This window comes from Entelurus aequoreus, linkage group LG25, assembly GCF_033978785.1.
Source record: "Entelurus aequoreus isolate RoL-2023_Sb linkage group LG25, RoL_Eaeq_v1.1, whole genome shotgun sequence".
Classification (NCBI taxonomy): Eukaryota; Metazoa; Chordata; class Actinopteri; order Syngnathiformes; family Syngnathidae; genus Entelurus; species Entelurus aequoreus.
In genome coordinates, this window is record NC_084755.1 from 15,732,691 (window position 1) to 15,748,301 (window position 15,611).

Below are 15,611 nucleotides of genomic sequence, written 5' to 3' on the forward strand. Positions count from 1 at the left end.
TTGCAATGTAAACAAGACCATTGATTCCACAGAATCCTTAAAATAGCCACTAATGTGCCAGTACTGAGAGTAGAATTGAAGCAGGTTTACTTCAGTAAACACTGCAGGATGTGTGATGTCATGCCGCCATGTCTGTGTTTGGGTCAGTTTGCATTCACATTGGAGTCTGGACATAATTTTTTATAATGTGGCCTATACAAAATCAGATTTGACAAAAACAAAAAAAAGCTGAATTGGATAACCTACCTAGCAGTGTTCAACGCACTGAACTAGCCTTAACGATATCCTGCTCGACCTTGCTAAGGTAACAGTGAAAAGGTGGACTGGGTTTTCCCATACAGTAATGCGGGTGTTACTGATGGAACGGATAATAAGTACTGTCTTCAAATGAATAATAGTGAAAAACAACAGGTTATATTCTAATTCATATTCCTGCATTTAGTAAAACTGTAAAGTTTGAGGCTTAAGCCTCTGTAGAATAGACCTGACACCACCAATGGCTTAACCAATTGCCATTTTAAAAACCCTCAACAGTAAAATACACTTCATTTCTTTAAATGAATTTATTTGTATCTGACATTTTCTGCTTGAGAGTTTAGGGTCTTTAATGGCCATTAGGTTCCTCCCCGTACCAGGAACAAGAACCATCACTTTTCTTGATGCAAGCAGATTGTTTGTCCTGCTCATCAACTGTATTTGACCACAAGCACTCAGTTGGGCTGCCGATCCCGCACGGCACAGAGGAGCAGCGAGTGACCTGGATAATAAACAAAGGTTAGGATTTAAACATTTACCATAAATTAGTTCTGCTTACCTTGCAATCACAGCCCATCATAAAGTGTTCTACCAGGATATCGTGGCTGCTCTTCCAGGGTACAACGTAATTACAGGATGAAACACGCAGCGACCCGTCAGGCTTCAAGTGGCCTGCAATTGAGAAACTTTAGTCAAACAAGCTGAACTGATCAATTTATACTCTAGCAGTAAGAAATATTTCAAATCATAAAACCCAAGGATGTTTTTTGTTTTACCTGTGATGAAATATTCTACACCTTTGTTCAGAGTCACACCACATGCTGCAGAGGAGGGTGCAGTGCAGATGGTATCATAGTGCCTGATAGGACCTTTCAATATCTGAAAAAATGTATATAAATTAGAATTTGCATGCAATCTGACATAATTGACTATAATTAAATAACCTTGGTCAGTTTGATGTCATAAGTGATGTCGTACTTCAATTCACTGGCCGTTGCCTTTGAAACCACCTTTGCCTTGATGGCTAGAAAGAAAATGTCAGTCAATCTTTGACTAGAATTGAAGCAAACACCAATAAAAGGCATCTGCTAAACAGTCATGTGAGAACTCCAATTGACTGGTATAGTTTAATTTCTCTAAAGAGATGAAGAAATAGAAAGCTATATTATAAGTCAGACTGGAAGTCTCTGCAGAGAGTGGTGAGGAAGACAGAAAAGATCAGGACTCCCCTTCCTCCTATCCAGGAAATTGCAAAAAGCCGCTGCCTGACCAGAGCTCAGGAAATCTGTAGAGACTCCTCCCACCCCCACCAAGGACTGTTTTCACTGCTGGACTCTAAAAAGAGGTTCCGCCGCCTCCGTAACACAACCTCCAGGTTCTGTAACAGCTTCTTCCCTCAGGCCATAAGACTCTTGAACGCATCATAATAATTCCCTCAATTTCCCCCAAAAAACGGATTAACTCGCTGGAATATAAAGACAATATAACATACATCCATAAACCTGGATGCATATGCAAAAGTGCAAGATATTTATCTGTGCAGTAATTTATATCTGCACCTTTTTGCTCTTTTATCCTGCACTACAACGAGCTAATGCAACACAATTTTGTTCTTATCCGTACTCCGAAGTTCAAATTTTAATGACAATAAAAGGAAGTCTAAGTCTAAGGTCAAAACAGTGCCGTTATTTTGATTAAGTCTTATTGAAGAAATGTCCCCGGTTAGACAGGAAGTCAACCAGAAATGTCAAAATGTAGTCAGGCTACATTCCTCTACCAAACTTGATAAACACCTACAGAAATGTCAAAATGTAGTCAGGCTACATTCCTCTACCAAACTTGATAAAAACACCTACGGTAAAGCAGTCAAAAATATCTTGGCTGGTATGTAAAACTAAAATTTGAGTGTATGTATTACTTGTCGAACCCTTATCCATTTTCTCTCTAAAAACAAAAATCTTCATTATAGTCATTAAAAACACCAAGTTACTTAGCTAGCTGTGAAAATATGGTTAGGAGCTGTAACTTATGAAAAAAAAAATATCTTTAAAAGATGGTTTTGCCAGACTTTTTGGCACAAAGTAGATACAGTATGACATTGTTGGAAAAATAAATGTCATCATTTAATTTATATAGTTACGGTTGGATTAACTCGCTAGACTATAACAATAACATACATCCGTAAACTGAATTTGAATGACAAAAGAAAGTCTACATTTAAACGTGGATGCATGTGCAAAAGTGCAATGTATTTATCTGTACAGTAAATCTATATCTGCACCTTTGTTGCCCTTTTATCCTGCAAAACAACGAGCAAATGCAATGAAATTTCATTCTTATATGTACTGTAAAGTTCAAATTTAAATGACAATAAAGGAAGTGTAAGACTACAAAAAAGAAGGGACACCTTGCAGGGCTGGTCGACCTAAATTGTTTTAGCCTGTGTGAAAGGAGTCTTCTACTATCCACAAAGGTTGAATGGAGGCAACTGAACTCTTAAGAGGTTTCACAATTGCTTCCATTCAACCTTTGTGGATTACTCAAGTAACTTATTTTTTTAAACATTCCACTCCAACCATAATTTAATTAGATGCACAGGTTTGGGATTCATATAAATACATGGCAAACTCAATAATATATTTGTGCTAAATGACTAAACAGAAGGTTAATAGGTGCTGAAGGAACTCTCCACTCTGTGGCTATTGTCTTTATGCTATATCGTGGTAATTTGTCATTAAATAAAGCCATCGCACACCACTAATAGTTGAAGCCACAGATCTTTTTCAGTTCCAGTTAATTTCGAACATACGATACAATGTAATGCATCACACTACTCCAGTTGTTTCATTACAACACGTCCAAAAAGGAGTAGGAAGAAGCAGAGCTTATTTAATCCTACCCCTTTTAATACCATAGCAATTTTATCCAATGTTCTTGTTCTCTGTAACATAACAGTGAATAATAAATATACCATTGTAACTAAACAAATAAATAATCTTTGTCTCAATACAAAAAAGTTCAAAATGTTAATCATAATTCTTGTTCTGTGTACTTTGTGAACACTTGTAGTCTGAACAGTCTCTTAAACTGAATCATATTGGTGCTTTGATATTCCATAATTTAACTCCACATATAGATATTCCAAATATTTTGAAGTGTTGTACGAGCATACAAATGTTTATATGCTCATCAAAAGGGTGCAAAGTGGATCCGTGAAAGACGGCACATACTCGACCTGCAGGACCTGCAGTGACTAAACAAAACACTCCCATAATTATGCCTTTTGCAACCATAGACCACAACTTGTAGTTTAACTTTTACACACTTTAATTATCTGCTGCACTGACAACACACCTGCTCAGTGCATGTTTAAGTTTATTCGGAACAAGCATGCATGCAACATGATACATCAGTTTTCAGTTTATTCAACATGTTCAAAAAGGAGTAGGAAGACAGAGTTTATTAAATCCTACCCCTGTTCCTTTACATAGCAAGTTGCTAAAACTTTTGTTCACTTGCCGTTCTCAATTTATTCACAATATACTCCATAAGTAACAACAATAAAAGTAAATGATGTTGATTATTGTTGCAAAACTGCTCTGTCAAAACTTGCGTGTGATGTCACGCTTTACCTTTTTTCCTCTACAGGGCACACCAAATCCAGAACATGAAAACTAAATAAACCTTGGCAGCTCAATACGGGACGATTCCGTTTTTTGTCGCATTTCGACCACATTTAGCAGCGTTCCTTGTCAACATACACGGAGGAAAACATTATGTACAACCAAAACATTTTAACGTTGAACTTACCAACATCTGACTGGCAAAACTGCGTCTGTGGATGGTCATAAGGACATCTGCAGGCCTGTGCTCCTTCTTGCAGCTGCCACATTCACAGCAGCACCAGGGGGAACACACAACACTTCATCCAACTCATCATGGAAGAAAATGTACCTGAGAAGAGACGATTTGAGAGAAGTAACGCAGAGGTGAGTCTGGGGTCTATTTTCTTGAGGAGGGTGGATGAGCAGCCTTTTATTGCTGCAGGCTCCTCCCACACTCTCCATCACTCACACAGTTGGATGATTGATTTCACCTTTGCACACACCGGGACGGTATAGCTCGGTTGGTAGAGCGGCCGTGCCAGCAACTTGAGGGTTGCAGGTTCGATCCCCGCTTCCGCCATCCTAGTCACTGCCGTTGTGTCCTTGGGCAAGACACTTTACCCACCTGCTCCCAGTGCCACCCACACTGGTTTAAATGTAACTTAGATATTGGGTTTCACAATGTAAAGCGCTTTGAGTCACTTGAGAAAAAGCGCTATATAAATGTAATTCACTTCACTTCACCACCTGTCTGTGACGTTTTGTAGTTAAAAAATGTTTTTAAAAAAATGTGTGTGCACCCAGCAACTACACTGCAAAAAAAAATTCTAGCTACGGCTGCCAAAGGAAAACCGTAAAATTAAAGTAAAACATTGTAAACCAAATAATAATCAAAAACATTATATTTACAAAAATTTTCATGAAACGTTTTACGGAAAAATATCGTAATTTTACAGATTTTTACTAAATTATTAAGATCAACCACCTTTAATAAAGTGACGATGCAAACAGTTCTGCAGAAAAATACCTTTATTCTACGGAGTTTTTCCAAATTATTACAATCAAACACCTTTCATGAAGTGACAATGCTTGCAGTTCCACAGAAAAATACCATTATTTTACAGATTTTTTCTGAATTGTTAAGATCAACCACCTTTAATAAAGTGACGATGCAAACAGTTCTGCAGAATAATACCTTTATTCCAGTTAGATTGTTAGTATGGACATAGACTTTTATATAACAAGCTACATATTTAATGAAAGATAATTACTGTAATTTTACATGAATTTGAAAGTAATTTAAGAAAACAGAAAATGCTCTGTATAATTAATTTGGTATTTTTCTGTAAAAAAATAGAAATATACATAGTTTGTCATTACTGGCATATTACTTAAAATAACAGGCGGATTGTTTATTTAGAGACAATGTCTTCAATTCTACAGTTTTATAAACTATTTAAAAAAATAGAAAAATTACAGTATACATTTTTTGTGTTTGATGTACAGCAGGGGTCACCAACCTTTTTGAAACCAAGAGCTACTTCTTGGGTACTGATTAATGCGAAGGGGTACCAGTTTGATACACACTTAAATAAATTGCCAGAAATAGCCAATTTGCTCAATTTACCTTTAACTCTATGTTATTATTAGTAATTAATGATATTTACACTTAATTGAACGGTTTAAAAGAGGAGAAAATACGAAAAAAATGACAATTACATTTTGAAACATAGTTTATCTTCAATTTCAACTCTTTAAAATTCAAAATTCAACCGAAAAAAAGAAGAGAAAAACTAGCTAATTCGAATCTTTTTGAAAAAATTAAAAAAACACATTACACAAACACACAGCTAGATACATTATTAGTAATTTTTCCTGATTAAGATTAATTTTAGAATTTTGATGACATGTTTTAAATAGGTTAAAATCCAATCTGCACTTTGTTAGAATATATAACAAATTGGACCAAGCTATATTTATAACAAAGACAAATCATTATTTCTTCCAGAACAAAAAAATGTTTTAAAATTCAAAAGACCTTGAAATAAGATTTAAATTTGATTCTACAGATTTTTTTAGATTTGCCAGAATAAATTTTTTAAATTTTAATCATAATAAGTTTGAAGAAATATTTCACAAATATTCTTCGTCAAAAAAACAGAAGCTAAAATGAAGAATTCAATTAAAATATATTTATTATTCTTTACAATAAAAACAATAAATTTACTTGAACATTTATTTAAATTGTCAGGAAAGAAGAGGAAGAAATTTAAAAGGTCAAAAGGTATATGTGTTTAAAAATCCTAAAATCATTTTTAAGGTTGTATTTTTTCTCTAAAATTGTCTTTCTGAAAGTTATAAAAAGCAAAGTAAAAAAAATTAATGAATTTATTTAAACAAGTGAAGACCAAGTCTTTAAAATATTTTCTTAGATTTTCTAATTCTATTTGAGTTTTGTCTCTCTTAGAATTAAAAATGTCGGGCAAAGCGAGACCAGCTTGCTAGTAAATAAATAAAATTTAAAAAATAGAGGCAGCTCACTGGTAAGTGCTGCTATTTGAGCTATTTTTAGAACAGGCCGGCGGGCTACTCATCTGGTCCTTACGGGCTACCTGGTGCCCGCGGGCACCGCGTTGGTGACCCCTGATGTACAGTGTATGTTCTAAATCGCACAATGCATGTACGTTTAAAAAAGCAAGCAGAGTTTGTGTTAACTAACAAGAAAACTTTTTTTTTTTTGGTCATGTGTTTGTCCAGTTTCTTGTTGCTAGGCAGACATTCAATTCTAGAAGGCTCCACTGCCCCACAGTGCAGAGCAAGGACACGGACACTCGGTATAGGAGCACAAAAAACAACAGACTGTTATTAGTTTACCAAAGCAAAAGCATCGCTGGTATTTTTTCATTGGTATTAAAAAAAAATTACGCATTTTTTTCCAATGCAGCGCCAATCCCCATCAACCTTTTCCATGTTGTGTCCTTCTTTCCCTTCTTGTCGTCACAGCCCATTTTTATTTTCATGTATTTAATATTACGAGGGTCCTCACTCAGAAGTTTTATGCAGGTTTGTGTTTGATTTATATATTCTAAACCACACAATACATGTACCTTTAGCAGAGTTTATGCATTATGTGTGGGTCAGAGTGGATATCTCAGGAAAGAATGACATGCTTGCTTTTTTTAACCTGTAAAGCACTTTGGTTCAATTTAAAAGTTGTTGTAATCGTGCTATATAAATAAAGTTGACTTTACTTGACCTTATAGGTATGTAACGTTTGAACGAGTCACGTTTTTTTAATGGTTCTTTTAAGTGGACCAGAACTGATATGATGTTGTGAGCCATTTTTATAAGTAATTTACCCACTCTGCCTTCATATCCATCCCCCTAACTGGACTAGAGCCACAACAAAAAAAAAGGGTAAAAAAAAAAAAAACTAAATAAAAAGTAAAAAGAAATATTACAACACTTAAAATAGTGGTAATGCAAGTATAGTGTCCTAATTTTTATTTGTCGGCTGTTCATTTTCTGTATTGTTAAAATGCTCTTGTGTAGAACCTTTTACAGTAAGATTGTGTTGCACTGAAATCATCTGTAGATTGTGTATTTGTATAAATTTTTTCGGTAAGGAAAAACATTTTTATTGTAATTTTACTGAAAAAGCAGGTAACACCTTATGGCAGGGGTGGGCAAACTTTTTGGCTCAGGGGCCACATTGGCTTTTGGGCCGGGCAAGCACATGATTCATTTAAAAGCATATCCTATCTGTTGGAGCTAAGAGTAGACTTCTGAAACATGGTCTATTTTAATCATAATACATCTATTTTCAATAATATATCAGAACATCAAATAACCATTTAATACCATTTGCATGGTTAACACTTACATTCTCTTTCAGCGGGAGCCGTGTTGTTGATCCCCCTAAATCGGGGGTCGGCAACCCGCGGCTCTAGAGCCGCATGCGGCTCTTTAGTGCCGCCCTAGTGGCTCTCTGGAGCTTTTTCAAAAATGTATGAAAAATGGAAAAAGATGAGGGGAAAAAAAAAATTTTTTTTGTTTTAATATGGTCTCTGTAGGAGGACAAACATGACACAACCCTCCCTAATTGTTATAAATCACATTGTTTATATTAAACATGCTTCACTGATTCAAGTATTTGGCGAGCGCCGTTTTGTCCTACTAATTTTGGCGGTCCTTGAACTCACCCTAGTTTGTTTACATCAGGGGTCACCAAGCTACTTCTTGGGTACTGATTATTGCGAAGGGCTACCAGTTTGATACACACTTAAATAAATTGCCAGAACTAACCAATTTGCTCAAATTACCTTTAACTCTATGTTATTATTAATAATTAATGATAGTTATCTTTGTGGAAACACTGATCATCTTAATGATTTTTCACAATAAATATATATAGAAACAGATCAATATCAATATGCAACACTTTATTTTCATATTTTCTCTAAGTGCACATTTTTCAAATTGAACATTTTCAAATGATCACTTCTAAGACAGTCTTGTGAAATCACAATATCCCATTTTAACTAGCTAGCCACTAACATTTTTTAACAAATCATGAATTACTTTGCACCATGTTTGTACAAATAATAACTCATGTAAAATACAAAAGTCAACTCTCAAATTTTTAAATAAATCATGTCACACTTTGAACTGGACACCAAATCTGTTATCTGTTTCTTTGTCAGTTAGTGAAGACCAAGTCTTTAAAATATTTTCTTGGATTTTCAAATTATATTTGAGTTTTGTCTCTCTTAGAATTAAAAATGTCGAGCAAAGCGAGACCAGCTTGCTAGTATATAAATACAACTTAAAAATAGAGTCAGCTCACTGGTAAGTGCTGCTATTTGAGTTATTTTTAGAATAGGCAAGCGGGCTTCTCATCTGGTCCTTACGGGCTACCTTGTGCCCGCGTGCACCGCGTTGGTGACCCCTGGTTTACATGTATAACTTTCTCCGACTTTCTAAGACATGTTTTATGCCACTTCTTTTTCTGTCTCATTTTGTCCACCAAACTTTTAACGTTGTGCATGAATGCACAAAGGTGAGTTTTGTTGATGTTATTGACTTGTGTGGAGTGCTAATCAGGCATATTTGGTCACTGCAAGCTAATCGATGCTAACATGCTTTTAGTAATATGGCTTTTAATTTTTTGAGGCTCCAGACAGATTTGTTTTTGTATGTTTGGTCCAATATGGCTCTTTCAACATTTTGGGTTGCCGACCCCTGCCCTAAGTCTAGTATTAGTTTTGTTGGGGAAAAACAAATATTTTCTCAATTCTGTTTTAACATTTGGCGGGCTGGATTAAAGGGACCACCGGGCTGGATGTGGCCCGCGGGGCGTAGGTTGCCCACCCTTGCCTTATAGAATGCTTCCAAGCAAAAAAATGAGAATCAATATCCCTCAAATAGAGTATAAATTGGTATACATCTGAATTATTCTAATCCGTTTCCTGTAACTGCTTTAACTAAGACAAAAAAACAATAGTCTTTTGAATGGCTCTTAAACAAAAGGAATGGTTTCTCAAGATCTGGCAATAAATCCCATCTAGGGATTTTTTATATATACAGCAACCTGTGATGAAAAGGAAAATCCCTAATTTCTTCCCATTTTCCAAGGAATTTTTCCATATTTTGAAAGGCAAAAGCATGCATGACACCAAATGTAATAAAAAAAAAAAGAAAAAAGAAAAACAAGGTCTGATTATTACCACAAACTCTTTAAGTTGTGTTTTATCAAAAACGGAAGCTAGTATTAGCCTGTGCACGTCAGGCCAGCTAGATTAAGATTGTCATGTCAAAACTCGACACTTGTTTTGAATACACAAAGTACAATATTTTGCCAGTCAGTTTGCATCAAAATAATGTGAGGCTTGAAGGGCATATTGAATATATTTATCAATCAATCAAAGTTTACTTATATAGCCCTAAATTACAAGTGTCTCAAAGGGTTGCACAAGCCACAACGACATCCTCAGCTCAGATCCCACATCAGGGCAAGAAAAAACTCAGCCCAATGGGATGACAATGAGAAACCTTGGAGGAACATGCTTCTACATCATATGAAAAGTGCCTTGAGAACATGAGTTAATGCCATAAAAACTCAAATGACAAAAATTAAATTATCTTCGGCTCTTTCCTGCAGAACAAGGTGACAGTGTTGTGGCTCACAAGTTACCCTTTTTTTGTTTTTTTTGTTTAATGATATTTATTTATTCATTTGATTGGGAAATCATAATATAGGTACTGCGAAAACTGACTTTTTTTTTTTGCTCCTTCCCAGAAATAAAATAAAATCAAAAAAATAAATAAAATAAAAGTAGAATAACACCCCCTACATTTCAGTCACTGTGGGTAGCAATGTACTGCCTTCCTCTTCACCACAAGCAGAGAATCACACTGACCAAAAAGATAATTTAAAAAATAAAGAATAAAAAACATACAGAGAAGTGTCACTGAATAAAAACAAAACAAACAAAAAAAAAGAGTTGAATTAAGTGGAAAGGTTCATTGTCAACAGTGAGTCACATTTATCCTATAGTGTCTTTAATTTAGCTATGTAACTAATTATGCAGCCCCAGGTAAAGTCAAATTGTTTAGGTGTACCCCTCAGATTATATTTAATTTTCTCTAAATCAGGGGTGTCAAACTCAAATACAGAATGGGCCAAAATTTCAAACTGAACAAAGCCGCGGGCCAAGGTTGAACAAATTAACCTTTTAATAGGGACCCAAACAAGTTTTGCACTACTACATAATATTGAACAAGCAAGGCTTATATAACTTTATAGTGACATGCGAAATCGAGTTTCAAATAATAATAATTATTATTATAATTAAAAAATATGAATGGCATATCAAATACAATTTAACTAAAAATTGAATGCCTCTTTTCTATTTGCAGCCTTCTGAGTTAAATATCAACATTAACTTTTTCCACAGGCTAATACATTTGAAAATAAAATAATGAATAAATCAACCATTCAGGCCTTTTTACTGCTCAGTTTGCAACACACTGATCTAATCTGATGTGCCCAAGCCAGATACCTGGCATCTTTTCTTGGATGCTAGTTCATTAATGTCGGGGCTCAGGCTTTGAGCTGAGGCAACCTTCATTATTGAACGAAGGTGTTCATCAGTCATTATATCTCGTAGTCCACCCGGACCACAGTCTTGGGGGCGTGCTTTAAAGGCACAGCCTTTAAGGTCCTCTACGAGCTGTCGTCACATTCATCCATTCTAACAACGTGCCGGCCCAGTCACAAGATGTGTGCGGCTTCTGTACGCAAACACACATGAATGCATGCATACTTGATCAACAGCAATACAGGTTTCACTGAGGGTGACCGTATAAACAACTTTAACACTGTTAGCAATATACGCCACACTGTGAATCCACACCAAACAAGAATGGCAAACACATTTCGGGAGAACATCCGCACCGTAACACAACATAAACACAACAGAACAAATACCCAGAACCCTTTGCAGCACTAACTCTTCCGGGACGCTACAAAATACACCCCTTGCTACCACCACCACCCCCCTTCCCCCCGCCCCGCAGACACACACACACACACACACACACACACATTGTAGCATCCCGGAAGAGGTAGTGCTGCAAAGGATTCTGGGTATTTGTTCTGTTGTGTTTATGTTGTGTTACGGTGCGGATGTTCTCCCGAAATGTGTTTGTCATGAGGTTCTTAAGCCACAGGGAGGCCTTGGGGGCATGCTGTGATTTCCACTCCAATAAAATCCTTCTACGAGCTATTAAGTCACCCACGTCAAACATGTCCTAGTTTGACAGTTTCACTGTTACTCAAATTAAATGGTCAGCTCATGGTGTATGACATTTGAAAAACATTTTAGAAGATGACTTTACTGGCAAAGAAGATAATAGCCTGTTTCATTTCATATTTGGGAATTAACCACATGCCAAGAAGCTAATTTAAGCGTAACCAAGTTTCATAATTACATGTTTTGCTTGTGACATCCATGTAAAAACAGTCAAAACAGTTTTTTGTGGCGACTTTATTGAGATAGTACTTTTGCTGAACTCATGATTGTCATTTTAAAAACATGCAAACTCAACATAGTAAAAGACACTGCATTGCTTTAAATAGATTTGTGATTTTGTTTATTTCCTGCAAGGTGGCGTTTTGGAGTCTTCAATCCATTAACCCTTTGTGGGTGAGGTGGCCTCCTTGTACCAGACACAAGAACCATCACTTCTTTTTCCACAAGCAGACTGTTTGTCCTGCTGGTTATTCCACAAGCACTCATCTGGGCGGCGGTCCCCACACGGGTCACCATAGCAGCGAGTGATCTGAGGGATGAAGCAAAGATTAGGATTTGAATAAAATGTCATTGACAGCCAATCAGGTTTGTTTACCTTGCAATCACAGCCCTTCTTATAACGTTCTACCAGGATATTGTGGCCGCGTTTCCAGGGAGCAACAAAGTTACAGTATGAGACGCGCAGTGTCCCGTCAGGCTCAAGATGGCCTGAAATGTAAAAAAAATAAAATAAAACACATTTTTTAGAAACTGAATAGTTTTTAAATCGTAAATCCAATTGTTTTTCTTTTTTTTTTACCTGTGATGAAATATTGTACACCTTTGTTCAGATTCACACCACATGCTGCAGAGGAGGATCCAGTGTAGAAGGTAGTAAAGTGTATGTTGGGGCCTTTAAATATCTAGAAAAAAATACAAAATAAAAATGCATGCAAACATTGACATACAAATTGACTATAATTAACAACCTTGGTCTGTTTGATGTCATACTTGATGTTGTCGCTAAATTTACCACCAACAGCCTTCCTTGCAACCACCTTTGCCTTGATGGCTGGAACCAAAAAGATAAGCTAGTTAATCTTTGACTAAAATTAAAAACAAATTCCCTAAAACCAACAAAAGGCATCTGCTGATCATAAAGTCATGTAGGGGACTCATAAATTGAAGCGGAGTTGACTGGCATTAGTGCCAAAATAAATGCTTAAACGTAGATCATGCATAGTCCTCAATGTATCATAGGAAAACCATGTCCACTAGTTTGATTAGATCTTTCCAGAATATTGCTCAATTACATTGAATGAATGTTAAGCTACTTAAATGGGCGTTCAGAGCATGCATTATTTTAGCAAAGCACTCATGGCAACCATTTTAACACAAAGCCAAGAGGAAATGACAACTCATAGGTAATCTTTCATTAACATTACTTTTCCTTTAAAAGCCTATGAATATATGGAAGTAAAAAAAAATAAAACATTTAAAAAACAGTGTTGTTGGGTTATTACATCGAACAGCAATTGTTGCATTTAATTAAACCAAAATATTTAAAGAGCCATATTGGACCAAAAATACAAGAAAACAAATGTGTCTGGAGCCGCAAAAAATGAAAAGCTGTATATAAGTCTTATAATGAAGGCAACACATGATATAAGTGTCTATATTAGCTATATTAACCCACTATCAAAATGACTGTGTCGCAGGCTGAAGCAAATCTTCGTTGACAGAAATGTTGAAATGTAATATTTATTGTACACATTTTTACAACATTAGAAACCATTAGTAAATTAAAGGCTACTCAGAAGATGAGATAACTCCTGGACATGACTGGCTTTTAGTGTCCAAGTTAACCTCTTAAGGCCCAAGCTGTTTTTTTTCATGCTTTTTTTTATTTCTCTTTGCTATTTGGGCTTATTGGACCCTAATTAGAATAAAAACTAAGAATCATCTTTTGATATGATGTACTTAGTCCATAAGTACACACACATGTACTTCATGTTTAGTGACATGCTAATTCTTTTTTTTTCCAAATTCCATTGTATGTTATACTCTTCTGACACCACCAGATGGCAGTAGAAGTGTCCACATAAGCAGCCATAAGACCCCAATTCAGTAGTGTACACAATTTTGGAAATTAGAGTTAAAAAGGTGCTGTCCACACATGTGGCCACTAAGGCCTTTAGAGAAATGGCAGGCTGTCTTTTTTTAATAAATTCATTACAATCTTTGGCAAGCTAGGTTATGTTTGCTGTGGTCTGGAACAACATGGCACACAAACAACTATCTGAAATGCAGCCAATATTACATACAGACAATGTGTCATGAGACATGCAAAACTAAATTATATACAAAGAGGATACAAGTAAAGGATATTAAATTAGCTCAAATATAGTTACAAATGAGGCATAATGATGTAATATGTACATAAAGCTAGCCTAAATAGCATTGATTGGCTTGCAGTCATCCAAATATGTCTGATTAGCACCCCGACAAATCAATAACATCAACAAAGTGCACCTTTGTGCATCCACGCACAGCATAAAACTTTTGGTGGACAAAATGAGACAAAGAAGGAGTGGAAGATTTTACATGTAAACAAACTGTTGCATCATAGTCCACACTATGATGAGTTCAAGAACCGCCAAAATTAGTAGGACAAAACGATGTTCACCAAATCCTCTCATCAGTGAAGCATACACACAAACATATTAAACAGTGGGCTTTCTAACAATTGGGAAGGTTTGTCCGCAAACAAAAAAAAATGTCCCCCCATCTTTTTCCATTTTCAATCCTTTTTTAAAAATGCTCCAGGGAGCCACTAGGGCGGCCCTAAAGAGCCGCGGGTTGCTGACCCCCGAATTAAACAGAAACTCAACCGAAAGTAGTCAATAAAGGTAGGCAACACATTCCCTAAAAAATTTAAAAAAAACTTGAACGACGTGTAACAAAAAAAGAAAAGAAAAGCCAATGTGTTACTTTCCGAACCTTGGAAGCCATTTTTGCTGAAGAAAAAAAATGTCTATTACTGACACCAAGTCACGAAGCCATGGGACATGGGGGAATTATTATTATTATTTTTTTTAGATACAGTATGTATCTTGTGCGCACAAGAAACTTTTGAGATACGAGATACATATCTAAAAAAAATTAAAAATTAAAAAATTCCCCCATGTCCCTTTAGGGGCTCCGTACCATGTCCCTTTGCTAACTGAACATGTTTAGTTATGAGTTGTAAGTAATGCAAAAATTCCTTTAAAAGTTGGTTTCACCAGTCTTTTTTTTGGCACAAATCACACATGATTGGTTAGAAAAATATACGAAAATTGGCGCATTATTTAAGGAATATAGCTAGCCACACTTTAGACCACGTTCAACATTCCTTCTTGTAAACATACACAAATAATTAATGGGGGCAAACAATTATGTACAACAGACAACCGATTAACAATTAACATTTGAAGGTTCAACTTACCGACATCGGATTGGCAAAACGCCATCTGCGGATGGTCATAACCACATGAGCAAGCGTGTGCTCCTTCTTGCAGCTGCCACATGCACAGCAGCACCAGGGGGAACACACAACACTTCATCCAACTCATCATGGAAGGAAATGTAGCTAACAAAGAGAAGATCCGGTGACAAGAAGTTCAACAGGAAATAATTTCTTAAGGAGGGCGGATGAGCAGCCTTTTATTGCTGCAGACTCCTCCCACACTCTCCATCACATGTTGATGATTGATTTCACCCTTGCACACATCCGTCTGTGACGTTTTTCCTATTTTAAAAAAAATGCTTGTGCACCCAGCAACTACTTACTGTAACTATAAATTAGAAGAAAAAAATCCAACACAGTCTCGTTATGTTAAAAAGCAAGCAGATTTTTTGCTAGCTAACAGGAAAAATAGTTTTTTCCGGTTCTTGTTGCAAGGCAGACAAATTGAAT

General features: G+C 36.0%; 2 protein-coding genes across 2 annotated transcripts; both read right to left on the bottom strand.

Annotated features, from left to right (window-relative positions):
- Positions 1 to 548: 548 nt before the first annotated feature.
- On the bottom strand, positions 549 to 4,271 carry LOC133642294 (metalloproteinase inhibitor 2-like). The gene is made up of 5 exons (XM_062036412.1): positions 4,066 to 4,271; positions 1,200 to 1,279; positions 1,032 to 1,134; positions 815 to 927; positions 549 to 757 (listed from the first exon to the last, which is right to left on the bottom strand). Exons 1-5 carry the CDS (start codon positions 4,145 to 4,147, stop codon positions 605 to 607), a joined length of 531 nt encoding a protein of 176 aa, XP_061892396.1. The 5' UTR covers positions 4,148 to 4,271; the 3' UTR covers positions 549 to 604.
- A 7,636-nt stretch (positions 4,272 to 11,907) lies between these two features.
- On the bottom strand, positions 11,908 to 15,377 carry LOC133642400 (metalloproteinase inhibitor 2-like). Its single transcript, XM_062036562.1, has 5 exons — positions 15,141 to 15,377; positions 12,643 to 12,725; positions 12,474 to 12,576; positions 12,270 to 12,382; positions 11,908 to 12,203 (listed from the first exon to the last, which is right to left on the bottom strand). The coding sequence occupies exons 1-5, from the start codon at positions 15,268 to 15,270 to the stop codon at positions 12,054 to 12,056; spliced, it is 579 nt and encodes a 192-aa protein (XP_061892546.1). The 5' UTR covers positions 15,271 to 15,377; the 3' UTR covers positions 11,908 to 12,053.
- Positions 15,378 to 15,611: the final 234 nt, after the last annotated feature.